Here is a 15,886-nt window from a genome sequence, read left to right as displayed (position 1 = left end):
CTGGCGACTATTTGCTCAAATGTATGAAGCTCAATTGTAAACATTCAATGAGGTCATGTCACCTTGTTACTCATTTTTGATGTTCTGAACCTGCCGTCTTATAAGAACTGATTCCTAGGCCCTCTGTGAGCACCTAATACCCCAACATCCGAGAGAAAATTCATGAGCCTGACCTTAAAATAAATTTGTTCTTTTTTTCAGTGAGTACATATTGAAGCCCTGCTGTGTGTTACCCACACTGCTCCATATGAGTATAGGGCATGGTGGTGACACTGTAGTATGTGTGCTGTTATCACTGAAAGCTCTGAAAGGTTTGCTATCACTGGTGCAGCATGAACAGATCAGATAGGCTTTTCTCTCAAGAAGCTGGAAGTCAAGTGGGGAAGACCCCAAACCAAGTAAACACAATACCTAACACGACGGGCGTAAGAAAAGGACCCACTCCTTGCTGTAGAAGAATCTGTACTGAATTTGGGAGCCATGAGGCCTGAGGAAGTCATCCTTTAACTAAATAAAACCAACAACTTGGAGATCAGCAGGCAAGTGGAACCGTGTACAAGGATGCTGCAAAGGGCTGGACAGAAAGGTATGAGGGCTTCGTCACAGAAAATGCCCAAACCTTTTGTCTATTCCCGGAGCACCGTGGAAATCCTCTGAATTATTCTAAACAGAATGTGACTGAGAGGGAATTTGATCTGGAAAGAATCAGTCTGGAGAGCAGTTTGGAAGCACGGTTGGAGGAGAGGAATGGGGCCCAAAGCGCACGCCCCACCTGAAAAGCGCTGCTGGGAAAAGGCTGCGTTTGGATGGGCTTAGGCCCCTCTTCCCGAAGGAGGCTCCTGAGTCATTGTGGGGCGACAGAACAACTTACAACAGGGGCTGGGGATTTAGCTCGGCGGCAAAAGCGCCTGCCTGGCAAACTCAAGGTCTTGAGTTCGGTTCCCGGTACCGGAGAAAAAACAAAAACAAACAAACAAAAAAAAGAACAACTTACAACAATGCAGGCCCCGCCCCCATAGCACCTGCATCATCCGGAAAGTATAATAGAGGTATAAATTATTGTGAATCAGACACTCTGGGGTCTGAAACCAAGCCATCTGTCATTCCACCAAACCTCCAGGTGACTGTGATGCATGCTTACCAACGTGAGACCTAAGTTCCGAGCTTTTCATGGACCACATGGGCCCTGCAGGGTAGCCTGAGCTCTGAACTGGAGTTTGAGAATAGGACATGTCTGTGCGTCTTAGGAGCTACCTCTCCTCTCTGAGTTAGACTGTACTTTTCATTATAGTAGGAAGGCTTTAAGGACAACAAGAAATTAGAGACCAGCCAGTTTTCATATGTACATTATTCCCTGTCAAAGGCTCTGCACAATTTCTAAATACTATCTATACTTTTTTTCTGCCTTCTGCCTGAGGTAGGAATCTTCAATTATTCAAATGAGCTATCACGCTGCTATTGCTTGCGCAGTGATGGGACCAGTTGGCTCTATCCCATCCCGCCCCCCAGCCAACTCCTGCAGGGACTACCGGACCAACTTCCAGGAAACACAGGAGTGCTCACGCCCTAGGTCAGTGATGGTGGAATTTCTAGAGCTTTCATGGGTACAGACAACCCACTGAGGCATGCATGCCGTAGATTCACCGCCACTGCCCTGGGTGGTATTTTGCATAAATTGGAATTGATGAGCTGAAAGAGAAATCCAATTACAGTCTTTGTTTTATTTGGGATACAAAAACAATTGTTTCCGACTGATTTACTGAAAAATGAATATCAAATACAGCAAGTAAACAACAGTACTAAATGAAAATACTCTAGACAAGGGATTACATATGCAGTTATTCTCAATCCGCACAACTGGTCATTTCGGGCAGGACATAATAACCTTAACTCATAAAAAAGGAAAAATCTGTTTTGGAGGGCTGGGAGGTATGAGGGATTGAACCTAAGGTCTTTGCACTGAGCTACATTGCCATCCATTCTTATTTTTAATTTTGAGGCATGGTCTTACTAAGTTTCTAAGTTGCCCAGGATGGACATGAACTCAAGATCCCCCTGCCTCAGCCTCCCAGAGTGCTGGGATTACAGTCTGTACCATCACTCCTGGTTTAGGGGGAAGTCTTTGTTATGCAAGGACTTGGAATCTCAGGCCCTTTTCTGGAGATTTCTTCTGTGCCTCCCATAGAAATATGAAATAGATATGTCTACTTTAAGGAGAAGTTTAAAGTAAGTGTGTCAGAAATAGGAAAATGGCCGTATCTATAATTATTTGCTTTCTGTTGTTAACATTTGTGTCAGGTCGAGGGAGAGGAAGCTCAATTTGCAGATCTCCGTCATTCACCTCAGCACAACACCAACCAGCTCTACTCTTTCAGTCAGAAAAAGAATTTGCCAAGGTCGCTGGGGAAAGTACAATTCCCAAGTGGGCAGATAGTAAGCTTTTGGGGCTCCATGCCACAAACAATGCCCCAAAATCATAGCTCACGTTTTGCTGCTTTTTTCTTCACAAGGTCCAGACCCTGCCGCTTGCACAAGGAGTCTGACACCCAAAGTTTTTCCACTGCCTCCAAGGAAAGGGAAGGGAAGCTCCACCCAGCGGCATCAGAGGGGTGTAGGGAGGCCCTGGCATTTTTAATCTCAACTCACTTCTCAGTCTGTGGCGCATGGCTCTATGGACCAAGCCTGAGTCAACAGCACCCTGGCTGGGGAAGCAGGAAGAGAAATGAATAACCGGCATCTAGAGTTAGCCTCGCAATTCATAAGATCAAAAATACCCCTCAAAGAGAAAATCGGTCAAAGATACCAAGTCGTCCAACAGGATGGCAGATAGCTCCTAGATCTAGACCTGGGAGTGTTCATGTGTCTCTGCTCAGCCTGCATTTTATTTCTGGCCATCAGGAGCAGGGACTGAGGCAAGCAAGCCCGGGAGTCAGTGCCCTGTGGCCTCCTACCCTCTTGCTGTCAATGCCAAAAGCCAGTGCCTAATAATGCCCTGCCCTGACCGCCCCTGATGCCCCTTAGATTCCGGAGGCTAGGGAGGAAAATCTGAGGCAGAATTCTGGTGAGAAATTTCCCACATTTATAGACTTATGGGGTTACTAGTCCTAGAGAAACTCTTAATATACCAACTTGCCCACATCCTTCGGTGAGGTAACTGGAATTTTATTAATCTTTCAAGAAGCATTTATGTCTGAATACATGGTGCTTAAAATTTGGAATTTTAAACTAAAAACTACATGAAGCCAGACTTTCCAGGGTTCACATAATATATTTCAGGGAAGAAAGACATTATTTTGGAACTGACCTTACATAGTAAGGGCTAATTTTACTGAGGTAATGGAGACTAAAGCGTTTGCAACCAGAGTGGCTTTTACCAGGCACAGGTACCGTTGCAGAACTCAGAAAACTCACCCGCAGGACACACCTCTTATTTCCTTAAGCTGAAAGTGTCATAGCTTTAGGATTTGCAGAGCGAGATGGTGCAGCGCCACCTGCCTTACAGGTGTAGCAATTACACAAATCTACACGGTCTAACAGTAAGTGACAACTCGCTGGGCTGTGCAGGGAAGGTCAACCCCGGAGGCTGCGATTCTCTGTACATTGTGTCTCCACGTCTTCTCCGCACAGAACATTATCTAGAATATTCTTTTAAATCATTAATTACATGGATATTTGCCACACCGCACTGCTGTGTAGAAGGATCTTGAAGTTAGTGGCTCTCTCTCACCCCACAATCCAGAGCAGAAGCTGGAAAATTATAGCTTTGGGCATAGGCTGTTTTCATACAGTCCTCAAGGTGAGGAATTATATTTACATACTTAAACAGGAGTTTTTTGTTGTTTTTTTTTAAAGCAGTATGTGACCTCAACAGCCTGAAATAATTACTATTTAGTCCTTTACAGAACAAAATTTGCTGACTTTCTAAGTTTGATTCTCTAAGGCAGGGAGGAATTTCTGCTCTACCAGGCCACAGGAGGACTCAGGCTCCTCCTACCATGTCTTAGCACCACCGGAGGCTGTCTTTCTCTCCACCCCTTCCGCTTCTCTATCACAGTGCCGAGAAGAAGGAGAAAGTGAACCCAAGCACTTCTTCAAGAAAAAAAGAGTCGAGCCACAGGTTGCAAACACTCTTTCCCTTTAAATCAGATGTCAGAACTATTCCAGCGCTCAGCCATAATTAAGGGGCATATGCCTGGGTCCAGCGGGCCCATCCCTTACTTTTCTACTGTAAATTTATGCTTTAGCATTATAGTAGCTGCCTGTGTGTCTTAGTACCTCTCCCTGAGGCGTACAGGAATCTATGTGTTTACACACTTGGTATAAGAAATAGCAAGGAGTGTGCACATATGCAAAAGTAGCAAACTGGGATTTAGATCCACCTTTATGCTCCATCTAACTGGTTTTGTGTATGTTTATCCAAGCATCACAGAGGGTTCAATAGACCCACACCACTCCAGAATTGTTTTAAAATAGTCTTCTTTTTATTTTTCTGGTAGAAATAACCCAATTCAGTACAATGGCACCTGAAAAACCAGATTTGCAAGTTTTGGAGGAGGTCAAAAGTGAATCATCAGATTGCTCATTTGTGGATAGTGAAGATGATGCATTATGGTAAAATGGAAGCTTTCATAATAGAGTGGTATGAGTGTATGATGATGATGATTTTGATGTTGGCCCTGTGAGCCAAAGTTCCTGTAACATTGAAATGGAGCAAGAATTGACTGATACAGACACAGGGAGTGCAGACCTCCTTGATTCAGATGACAAAGAAAACAGCAGGGTCAGTACATAGTTGACTAGTTGAAATGTTGCAAAATGGCCACCTAGTCAGATAGAACAATCCAATGCTAGAACTAAGACCACAAAGATAGTGAGGGTACTGGCAGGGGTGAAATGTGTTGGAAAGAATACCAGCACTGCCATTCAATGTTGGATATTATAACAGACAAAGTGGTACAGGATGCTGTGAAATATGCAAAGGCTATAATGCAAGTAAAATGATCTATATATAGCAATAGCCATATTCAGAAATATATTTATTATGACACTTCACCAGCTGAACTGAAAGTGTTCATAGATCTGCTGTACTTAGCACAGATTTCTCATGGTGATCACAGGAATGTAAAAGATTTACAGGAAAGCAATGGGTCAAAATATGGAACAAAAATTTATGCCCTGTAGATGAGAAGGATTATTCTTTCAATTTAGACATTTATCCTGGAACTGAGTCATCAGGTCCTTATTCATATAGTAATAAACCAAATGAAGTTGTGTGAACAGACTTGTTGCTCTTGTCTCGCTTTTTTTTTTTTTTTTTCCGGTACCAGGAATTGAACTCAGGACCTTGCACTTGCCAGGTAGGCGCTGTGCTGCTGAGTTATATCCCTGCCCTCCATCTCCCAAACTAATTGGTTCACCAGTTTCCAATTGATGCTACATTTGCTAACAGAGCACACGTTGACCAGTGCAGGAACTGTATGCAGGAACAAAGCAGAAATTGCAAATGAAATTTTACAATCTCAAAATAGAGAATTGTATAGTACAATCTTTGAATTTCAGAAAGATATATAACATTGGCCTGATATATGGCAAAGAAAAAGGAACTGTTACTGCTTATGTCAACATTTTACAATGATTAAAATATTGATAGGGAAACCTCAGCAAAACAGAAACCTGAGATGGAAATTTTCAACAGCAAAATTGAAGGAGTTTTTTTATGAGTTATGCACCTATCATGCCACTTGAAACACACAGCATTGGCCAATGGTTGTATTTTATTTGATTCTAAACGTGTGGTATAGTTTGATAGTTTGCAAAGGAGATGACAAGTGCAAACTATTACAGAGAAATTTTCTTGGAGGAATGGGACTGCCATTCATAGGAGATCATTCACAGCAGAGGAAAAATAAAATGTTTCTGCCCAGGGAACTTCACACAAAAAAATTGTGGAGCGCACTGGTGAGCTGACAGGTGAAAAGCACAGCATCACAAAGACCTGCTACGACAACAAGAAAAAAAAAGTGTTAACCACACACTACAATAAAGTACAGGTAATAATACGTACATACCATCAGTGTAAGCAATAGTTGTGTATGGAACACACAATTGTCATGTGTGAAGACTGCCTTGGGTGTGACATTTGAAGGAAAGCTTATTTCTGTGGTAGACTTTTGTGTTTACATTGTGTTATGGTTTGTGTCTGAGTGTCCCCCCAAAGACACATGCAGTCACGGGGCAGACTTTTAGAGTTTAGGATTGATTTATGGGTGTGAGTGCTACACCCGCCCTGGGGCAGATAGTTTGCATATGCAAGAGAGAGGAAGAGGCTGCTTGCAGCCACTTGCATTTTTGCTCTTGCTGATTTGGCTGTCTTCTGCCACCATGAACTGTTGCCCTCTGCCATACGCCACTCTGCCTTGGAGCTAGCAGAGTATGGACTGAAACCTCCACAAACTGTGAGCTAAATAAACCTTTCCTTTCTTAATTTTGGGCATCAGGTATTTTGTCTCAGCAGTGAGAGAAAAGTAACCGAGACACACTGTAGTTCACGTAGGTTTTATTTCTGATGTTCTCTTTCAGGTTTTGTAAGTACACAGCTGATGTGAAAATGTCTACTCTAAATACACGATACATATTAAGAATTTAATAATTTATTTTGATATTTTATGTTCCTGTTAACCACACACTGTATAATGTTATAAGAACCTCCTGGGCTGAGGATGTAGCTCAGCAGCACAAGCACCTGCCTGGCAAGTGCAAGGTCCTGAGTTTGATTCCCGGTATCAAAAAAAATGAAAAGAAAAAAAGAACCTCCTGACAAAACTGCAAGACCACTGAGATGTCAAGGTCAGGAAAGCAAGAGGCATGTTCTGTCAGCGTAAGCAATGCATGTGTATGGAATGGGCTGCTGTCATGTGTGTGATAACTGAAATAAAGATCATTATTTCGTAGAGTGCTATAGATATTTTCATTGTAGTTCATATGGGAATTTATTTCTGATGCTCTTTTTTAGACTTTATACTCCAAAAATCAGTGATGTTGAAAATTTTGAAACTTTCTCAGCTAAATAATAAAAACTCAATACTTTATTTTTGTGATTTTTCCTGATAAGTACTCATTGTTTAATATAACTCATAAAATTAATAATTCATCAATAGAAATGTTCTGTAAGACCCACGTTTGTGCACCTTGGTGACAAAATTAGTCTTAGGCTCCAGTGGCTACCAGTAAGAGCAGTGGGAAGGGTAACTGGCAATCTGCCCAGAGAACTTCACACACACAAAAATTGTGGCCTGCGCTGGTGAGCTGACAGGTGAAACGGCAGGTGCCCAGCTAAAATCCCGAGGTCCTATTCCTCAAAAGAATCAGGGAGGAGCAGAAGGGGTGTCAAAAGCCTACTACAGTCATCTCAACTCCGTGGTTGGTGCTCAGATATTTTAATGGTTTAAAATCTCCCAACTGTGTCTACCTCATGTTTCACAATCATTCTGTGGAGTGGTTTTCCTCTGTGGGAATTCCCTGTCAACAACAGATCTGTTCGCAAAAATGAGCAAGTGAATGTGCAGGAAGAGCTAGGAGCGGATGCCTAGGGGTGGTGGGAACACACCGGAACAAGACTCTTCAGGGAAAAGGCAAGCATTGTAAGATCCTACAGTTAATGGCCCAAGTGGCGGAAAATCATATCAGTTAAGTTCCTCAGCTGCTGCCTGCGCTTCCCAAGGAGGCTGGTGGAAGGCACTTCTAGTTCTCTACCTTTGGCAGACTCTTAGTTATAAAACCAAGAGCTCAAGCACAGGATAAAACACTACCCAGATTCCTGGTACATGCAGGGGAATCTTGCCTCCATTAAAATCAGGCTTCCTGTCACCCTGCTTTTGTTTGTTTGATATGTTTCGGAGATGATGAAAAACGCTTGCAGTTGAGGAAGAGGCATGAAAATATACCTCTGATAATCTCCACTTCACTTTCCTGAGGAAAACTCCGGACAAGTTGAAAAGCTTAAAAAGCCTGTCTATCTTAACAGCCTGCCAGTCCCAGCAGAACCCCTGCGGGCCAGCGGCACCTCGAAGGCGTGGGTCTCAGGATGGATGTGAAGTCTTCCAGGCCCAGCAGAACCATGAGGCAGCTGCACGCAGCAGACATGGTTAACACCTGGGGACAGGGCCAGCAGGTGGATTTCCCAGATGACAGTATTTATAATTCCAGGCCTACCAGAGCAGAGAGTGAGCAGGCTGAGAAAAATAACAGCATGCCTCGCTTTGGGGGAAACAAGCATCTGCAGGGCAGAAGACAAAGCAGAATCATCAGTGAGGGTTCTCTGGAAAACAGAGAAAGGAGACAACAACTTTAATGAAAAATAGGACTTCCTTTGAGCATAAAATTTTGGCAACTAAAAGGCACGGTTTTCAAACAACTGCCTACATTCATGAGAAAGAGGATGATCACTTTTAAGAGCTGATCTGTGGTCTAGAAAATGTAAATGGAAGAAATTGTCCTAAAACACAATTCAAACACAAAAAGACCTGGTGTATCTTTTAAAATCCAGTTGCAAAGACAGGAACTACTACAATGGGCTCAGCAGAGAGCAACGTGCTCTAGGAAAAGACGAGCTTACAGCAGCAGGGGAGCAGCTGGGGTGCTGTCTCCTTAGAACTCGTTACCAAGCGACTGTCACCGCAGCTTTGGCTCCGACACTCCCATCCCAGCTGGCACCCGCACAGAGGCTGCGGCATGGGCTGTCTCTCAAACCCATAGCCAATAGCCAGCCAATGCAACTGTCACCACTGCTGCGGGACAAACAAACTCCGGGACCACTGCACCGCAGCTGACGCCTCTCCGCCCACCTCTCCCCTGCACACCTGTGCTCGGCTGATGCCCGCTGACATCGGCATGGTGAAGTAAGAGTCTGAGAAAACTGGGCTTGATTTTTCTACATCGAACATACATAGAGGCGTACTAGACAGAATTGAGAGTCATAATCTAACCTCAGATAGAACATTTGTCACTATTTTTGTCTGTTGGGGAGACTCATCCCGGATACTGTATTGTACTCAGCAATCCTAGGAGGTGCACCACTTTCTCACCAGTAAAAATCCTTGAAATCAGTGCTTGTGACCATGCATGGCACTGTAGATCCCCCCCCCCCCCCGCAACACACAAACTGGCTGGCTGTTACAGTTATCTGCATAAAAAGAGAAAAAAAGGGAACAATGGCAGCTGTGATAAACAAGACGTTGCGGATCTTATCATAGTTGGGAAACAGAGGGATGGTGCTTATCTTTCTCTCAAAGTGCTCCTGTACGTGCTTGTTCCAGCAGCACACACGCTAAAAAAGAATGCTCATACATAGTACTTTGTACATTTTGTATCTGTAATTTACAAATACAAAACCCCGATTATCAGCATATCACAGTAGCTGGCAAATCAAATCCCCAATGGAAGAGCAAGAAAACAACCTACTCTGAGGTTTGAAAATAGAATTTAAAATGATTTTGAGCTAAGGTATAAGAAATGCTTGGGAAAATAACAGCTAGCAGGGAGCAATGTGCTACATGTTGATGACTTCAATTTAAATTTTTATGAAAGAATCCACATCAGCTGTGAATTAATAGGTAAACATGGTCATATGGGACATAGCTAATTTAATATGGAAAACTTTGTCATTATGTAGCAAGATTTGGATGTGAAAGAAAAAGTATACCCACCCCCCAAAAGAGGCTATCTATGTGTGCACAGGAAGAGCAGGCATATATTTAATACATAGTGAGGAATAATTAATTTAAATTTCAGAAGTACAGTTTTAACTGTCTTACAGACTTGTGTGAGCTTTCTGAATGGGTTTCTTATGGGTGCCGAGTAAACATTATGTTCTAAAATGTAAATTTTTACAGAGAATCACCTCTTTAATGGGGCTTTTTTGCATTAGGTAATTAGATTCACACTCAACAGCCTCCAGTGCTGACAAAGTGAGACAGGCCCTGGGCTTCGTGATTTGTACTGGAGGTGGACACGGAGCCTCTGGGCCTCTGGCTGTCCTCTCAGGATGAGGAACCTAAGAGCAAGATGCTCGGCCTTTCTCTGAGCACGTCCGTCCTCTTTGGGAAGGGCTGCCCTTTTCACCCCTCTCCCCTCAGTGTGGGGTTTTTTCACCTCGACCTGACCCTGCATGTGCTCAGTGAACATCTACCAAATAAACTGTCAAATTGATGAATTACTAAGGAATAGCCCTGCCAAAAGGTATGCTCTAAGCACCTTAAATCCAAAGCAGCCTTGACGCTCTGTCTATCTCAGGTCTCAGGTCCAGCCCTTTAAGGAAGGAGGCAAAATTCCAAAGTAGCTGGGTTTGCCTTTATAGGAAAAATATCTTCCTTAAATTTTTAAAAAATATTTTTGCTGTGAAACATAGCACACATCCACAGAAAAGGACTGAGAAGCACGTCCAGTTTACCACGTGTATATAAAGTGAGCACTTAGGTAACACTTAGGACCCAAGATAAAAACAGAAAGAATAGTGTCAGAGCCCCAGAAGTGCCCGCTACGCCTCCCCTCTGCGTGCAGCTCACCTCCAGCTCCCAGGACACCCGCCAGTCCCTTTCCACGACTTCGTCTCTCCAGTCAGCCAAGGTCACTACTGCCCTGCCGTTTACGGGGATAGTTCTGCACTTGTTTCATCGTTTACGTTCAGATCCCTCAAATACATCACTTGGTGTAATTTCTTTAAATAGAGTTACCATGGCTCATCAGGATAAAGTTACAGTTTAAACTTTTCAAGAATTTCATGTCTAGCGAGCAAAGAAACTGCTGAATAAAAGGTGTCTTTCCTTCCACCACACAGATCCAGCGGTTCGACCAGCATCTGCCATTTTCTTACCATTATGGAGGGAACAACAGAATACAAAGAATTCGTAGCAACACGTTTATTTAAGTACAAGCTACACTTTGATTTACAAGCAAATATTTTTAGGGAAAAAAATCACAAAAGACAATATTTTCCAATATTATACTATCTACATAAAAATTAAACTTGCAGAATTTACAAATTAATATTCTGAGCAGACAGATAAATTATACATCCTTTTGCAAAACCCAATCTACAGCATTTAAAAATTCATACAGGCACAACGCAAGATAGTCTCTCTTTACAATCTACCTATTTATATAGCATTCCCCACCACAGAGGATAGTAATTCCCATCGTAGCTACCAAAGTTTGCAAACCCAGTGTATTTAAAATATATTTAGCAGCATATAAAAAATTAGACAAAAGGGAAAGGAAATACTACAATTAAATTAAAAAAGAAACTAAAAGGTGGTAATAGAAACAACTCCATAGGAAAATAGATCAAAATATCTTTCTGTTAGGACATCAGAAATGTTTGCCATCACAGAATGTATGCACAGCACTAATAAAACAAAAAATCCAATCGCATTTTAGTCCTGAGCACAGAATATAGCATAACTGCAAACTTTGGTCAATGTAAATAAATGCCAATATTTAACACAAACTGTTAAACATTCTGTGTTAGTAGATTTGGGTCAATTTCATTTAATGAGAAATCAATAATACTCTCCTTAGTTTCCCATTATATTAAAAGAGCTTTGAAATTTGGAAACGTCCTATAGACTGATACGAATACCTGACAGTGGACCACAACTTGACAAGTATTTCCAGTATGCTTAAATACGCAAATCATCTCAACAGACCACATGCAGGAGTTCACAGCGAGCCGCGTTATATTCCAGGTGTGTTTTCTGACTGTCACAAAAGCAGACATGTTACAATTCAAATAATTTGAAGGTGTCTTTTTATAGCTAGGCACAAAAATCCAGCCACAGTGAAAGTGCGAACCAAGCCATATTTCAGTTACATGATACATATGTATTGGCAGATATTAAAGTTAAGCACACAGGATAGTACAGAGAGAGTTTTGTTAGAATATCATTTATATTTAGCAGCTGGATTCAGATACATTTTCCAGTTAATCCCATTCATAAGTTTTTGCCTAATAAATACAGGATAACATTTCCCACAAAGAACACATAGAATATTAATCACAGTATTTAGGGTATGGTTTCTCTTCACTCCTGTTTAAGTACTGGCAATATCTTCTCCCAGGTCCCCTGTGTCAGAGATCTGACCGTCTTGCAAATTGTGAGCCTTCCAAATTCTCACAGTTCGATCACTACAAAACAACAAAATTAGAACAAACATGAACAGAGGCAGAAAAGTAAAGAAACGGCTCTTAGAATTACTTATTTTTTTAAAGAGAGAAAAAAACAATAAAAACTATACAGAATTTCAAAACTCACATGATAGGAAATTAACAATGGCTGTTATACTGCATATTGTTTTGTTCAAAGTAGTTGTTCAGATTACCTGATACAGGCATGCAAAATTGATCAAACAATATAAGCACTAACTGTTCCTTTCAATGAACTAATAGAAATTAGTAGTATAATTATCTTAGCTATCCTGGGTATATACATACCATTTTCTCCTTTCTTCTCTTCTGTTTTCCCCCATCCCAGTTCTTTCCTTTTGAGCAGTTTCTTACCCTTTCATAATATCTATTGTACCTTTGGGACCTTATTTACTCTTTCAGTCTCTTACACTAGGGAGACAATATGAGGTTTAGACATGCGAGTCTGATTTATTTCCTTTATGAGTATGGTCTCTAGTTGCAGCCATTTACCTATAATAGCCTCAAGTTTATCTTCTTTATAGCTGAGTAATACTCTGTTGTATAAAACACCACATCTTTTTTATCCATTCCTCAGTTGATGACATTTGGGTTGTTTCTAAGATTTAGCTGCTATAAACATGTGTGTACATCTATTGCTGTGGTATGATGGTTTCATTTCTTCTGGGAAAATACCCAAGAGGGGAAAAGCTGGGTCGAATAGGATCTCTAATCTTAGTTTTTTGAGGAATCTCTACACTGACTTCCACAGCTCCCCACAGCCCCTCCAGCATTTGTTATTAGTTGATATCTTGATGACAGCCCATCTGTCTGGGGTGAGATGGAAACCCAATGTTGTTTTAATATGCATCCCTCAAATGACCAATAATGTCAGACATTTTTTCATATATTTATTTATTTGCCATATGTTCTAGATAGAAGTCGTTTGTCTGAGGGGCAGTTGGTTAAAATTTTCTCAATTCATGGGTTTTCTTTTCACTCTGTTGGTGATTTCTTTTGATGTGCAAAAACTTTTCAATAAGATGAGATCCCAGTTGTTGATTCTTTGAAGTATCTCCCATACAGTTTGGTTTTTGTTCATGAACCCTCTGCCTACACCTATGTCTTCAAGATTTCCACCTATTTTCTCTTCCAGTAGATTTAGTGTTCCTGTTTTAATAGTTAGATCTTTGATCTATTTTGACTTTAGTTTAGTGCGTGGTGATAGACATGGTTTTAGTTTAGTTTTAGTTTTAGTTTTTGGTACATGGAAAACCAGTTTTTCCAGCACCATTTATTAAAGAGGCTATCTTTCTTCCAGTGAATATGTTTGGCCCCTTTGTCAACAACAAGGTTGCTAAGTGTGTTTGTAGTTGTGTCTCTATGTTCTGATCTGTTTCACTGATCCTCAGGTCAGTATTTTTAGCAGTACCATGCTGATTTTATCACAGTAGCTTTGTAGTATAATTTAAAGTCAGGGATTGTGATGCCCCCTGCCTTGCCTTTGTTGCCCAGGATTGCTTTTGCTATTCTAAGTCTCTTCTGGTTCCAAATGAATTTTAGGAGTGTTTTCTCTAGATCTGTGAGGTATGCTAATGGTATTTTGATCGGGATTGCACTAAGTCTGTATAAACATTTTTTAAAAAATTGGTCCTTAATAAATGTAAGTAAAAACATACACTGCCTCATAAGAATAGCAAACATGTATCCATCATAACGACAATGATACTAGTTCATACTCTGTTCCAGGCCTTGTTACTATGTGCCTTTTCCATTCATGTTAACACATTTAGTTCCCTTTACGTACTCTTAGAGACAGGTAGGCTCTGACACACCCACAACCCCTTGTTTTCTTTTTCAGTTTCTCACTGTGTTGCCCAGGTTGGCCTGGAACTCCTGGGATCAAGCAATTACTCTGCCTCAGCCTCCTGAGTAGCCAGGACTGTGATATGATGGTTACTAATGAGTAACTGGTAGGCTAGATCACAGAATAAGTGGCAGAGATGATATGCAAATACAGTAAGTCTAACTTAAGAGCCTTGTCTCTTAATGGAGCTGTTATTCTGGAGAGCATGTTCTAGGACATAGGGCCAGCGGTCCTCGGGCACAGTACCCCGGAGCAAGGTCACAGTGAGGCATCTGGGCAGGGAGGTCAGGCTCAGATTCCCAGGGAGCTGGGGACTCTGGTACAGACAGGGAGAACTATTTTAGGTAAAAATGGCAAATAAGCCCACAGAAAAAGCTGGAGATGTGGGCTAACATGCCTCTGACTCGAATGTCAAAGATGAAAATACTTTCTGACAACCTGATGCATATAAAAGTAAAATACAAATTAGAAAAGAAAAAGTGTTTCTGAGACAATTTGTTCCTGTTCATCCAGCATGTAGATATCCAGATCAGTTATTAGACAATCATATTTCTTACCCTGTCTCTCCCAGCTTAACAGAAATACTTCTTTTCCCAATTTCAGGACAACCCCAAAGCAAAAGAAGGGTTTCAGTAGAATTTTATAGCTAAAGGGCACATCAGAAATTCCATGGTCATTCTAAGGAGAAAACCACGTAGGAATATGCCCAGTGTGGGGGAAAAATAGGCAAACCTTTGAAAGCACCAGGCTTTCTGGACTTTAATCATGGATCTTCTCACCACCCTACACACACTGCCAACAGCACAAGATGTGTTCATTCATCTACCCATGCAGTCCTTCCATTTACTCACTCAAGCAGCCACTCAGCACGTTACTGAGGACTACTCTACGCCAGGTACCATCCTAGGTGCTTGGGATACTTAAAAAGAAAAACCCAGCTCTGCTGGCATTGTAGATCATACATTTTAACAAGAAGAAACTCACAGTAAAACATAACAGATAATAACAGTAAATTAGGATGTGACAAGTACTACCGGAAAAGAAAAGGCAGCACACAGGAAGAGGGTCGGAGCACTGCGTGACAGGCACACTGTCCAACAACGCGCGGCTGAGATTCTCGCACTGAGAAAGACGGGAACAGGGTCTCAGCGGGAGAAGCATCCAGACAAAGGCAGCAACGGGCAAATGGACTAGGGCAGGAGTGAGCCTGGCACGTTCCAGGACGAGCATAAAGGTCAGGCAAGTTGCAGGACAGCAAAGAAGCCAGAGGGCACAACGCAAAGGACGTAACAGACAGATGGTCAGGTCAAATAGAGCCTCAACTCTCAGAAGTGTAAGGTTTTAAGAAAACAAATGCAACTTGACTTCCACAATTTTTATGAAGGATCAGATATGGAGCGTACAATAAAGAGATGAATGAAGAATTCACCTGAGCAAATAAAAGACAAGCCATCCACTGAAATGATAAAAGCAGTGGGATGTACAGATTTCTTATGAGAAGGATCAGAATTCAGTTTTTTGGGGGGGGAAGAATTTCAGTTGTTGGATGTGCTAAGCTTCCGACGATCAAACCTCCACCCTCGGTGATGACAGATACCATTATCAGCTCAGCCCTTGTACTGTACATGAAGAGAAAACTGGACAAAACACCTGAAACAGCCGATTCCAGACACTGGTGAGTCAGGACAGGACGGTGATCCCCAAGCAAAGGGAAATGAAGAGGATGAACTGTAGCAGCTTTGGCTGCTTTTGGAAGCATTTTCCACACTACAGCCTGGGAAAGAGGAATCCGAGCAGACAGGCTCAGAATACTGAGCTGAAGAGATAGAAAATGAAATCTA

At 41.8% G+C, this 15,886-nt stretch overlaps 1 protein-coding gene across 1 annotated transcript in view; it reads right to left on the bottom strand.

Annotated features, from left to right (window-relative positions):
- Nucleotides 1-10,901: 10,901 nt before the first annotated feature.
- Kif21a (kinesin family member 21A) overlaps nucleotides 10,902-15,886 on the bottom strand; it is a gene marked incomplete at its 5' end in the record, with an annotated part of 66,786 nt that continues 61,801 nt past the window's right edge. Inside the window, 1 exon segment of the mRNA XM_013505950.1 lies at nucleotides 10,902-12,181. Within this exon segment, the coding sequence (XP_013361404.1) occupies nucleotides 12,088-12,181 (94 nt within the window).

This window comes from Chinchilla lanigera, unplaced genomic scaffold (genome assembly GCF_000276665.1).
Source record: "Chinchilla lanigera isolate Chin_1 unplaced genomic scaffold, ChiLan1.0 scaffold00104, whole genome shotgun sequence".
NCBI lineage: Eukaryota > Metazoa > Chordata > Mammalia > Rodentia > Chinchillidae > Chinchilla > Chinchilla lanigera.
This window is presented reverse-complemented; position numbering and strand designations above follow the sequence as displayed.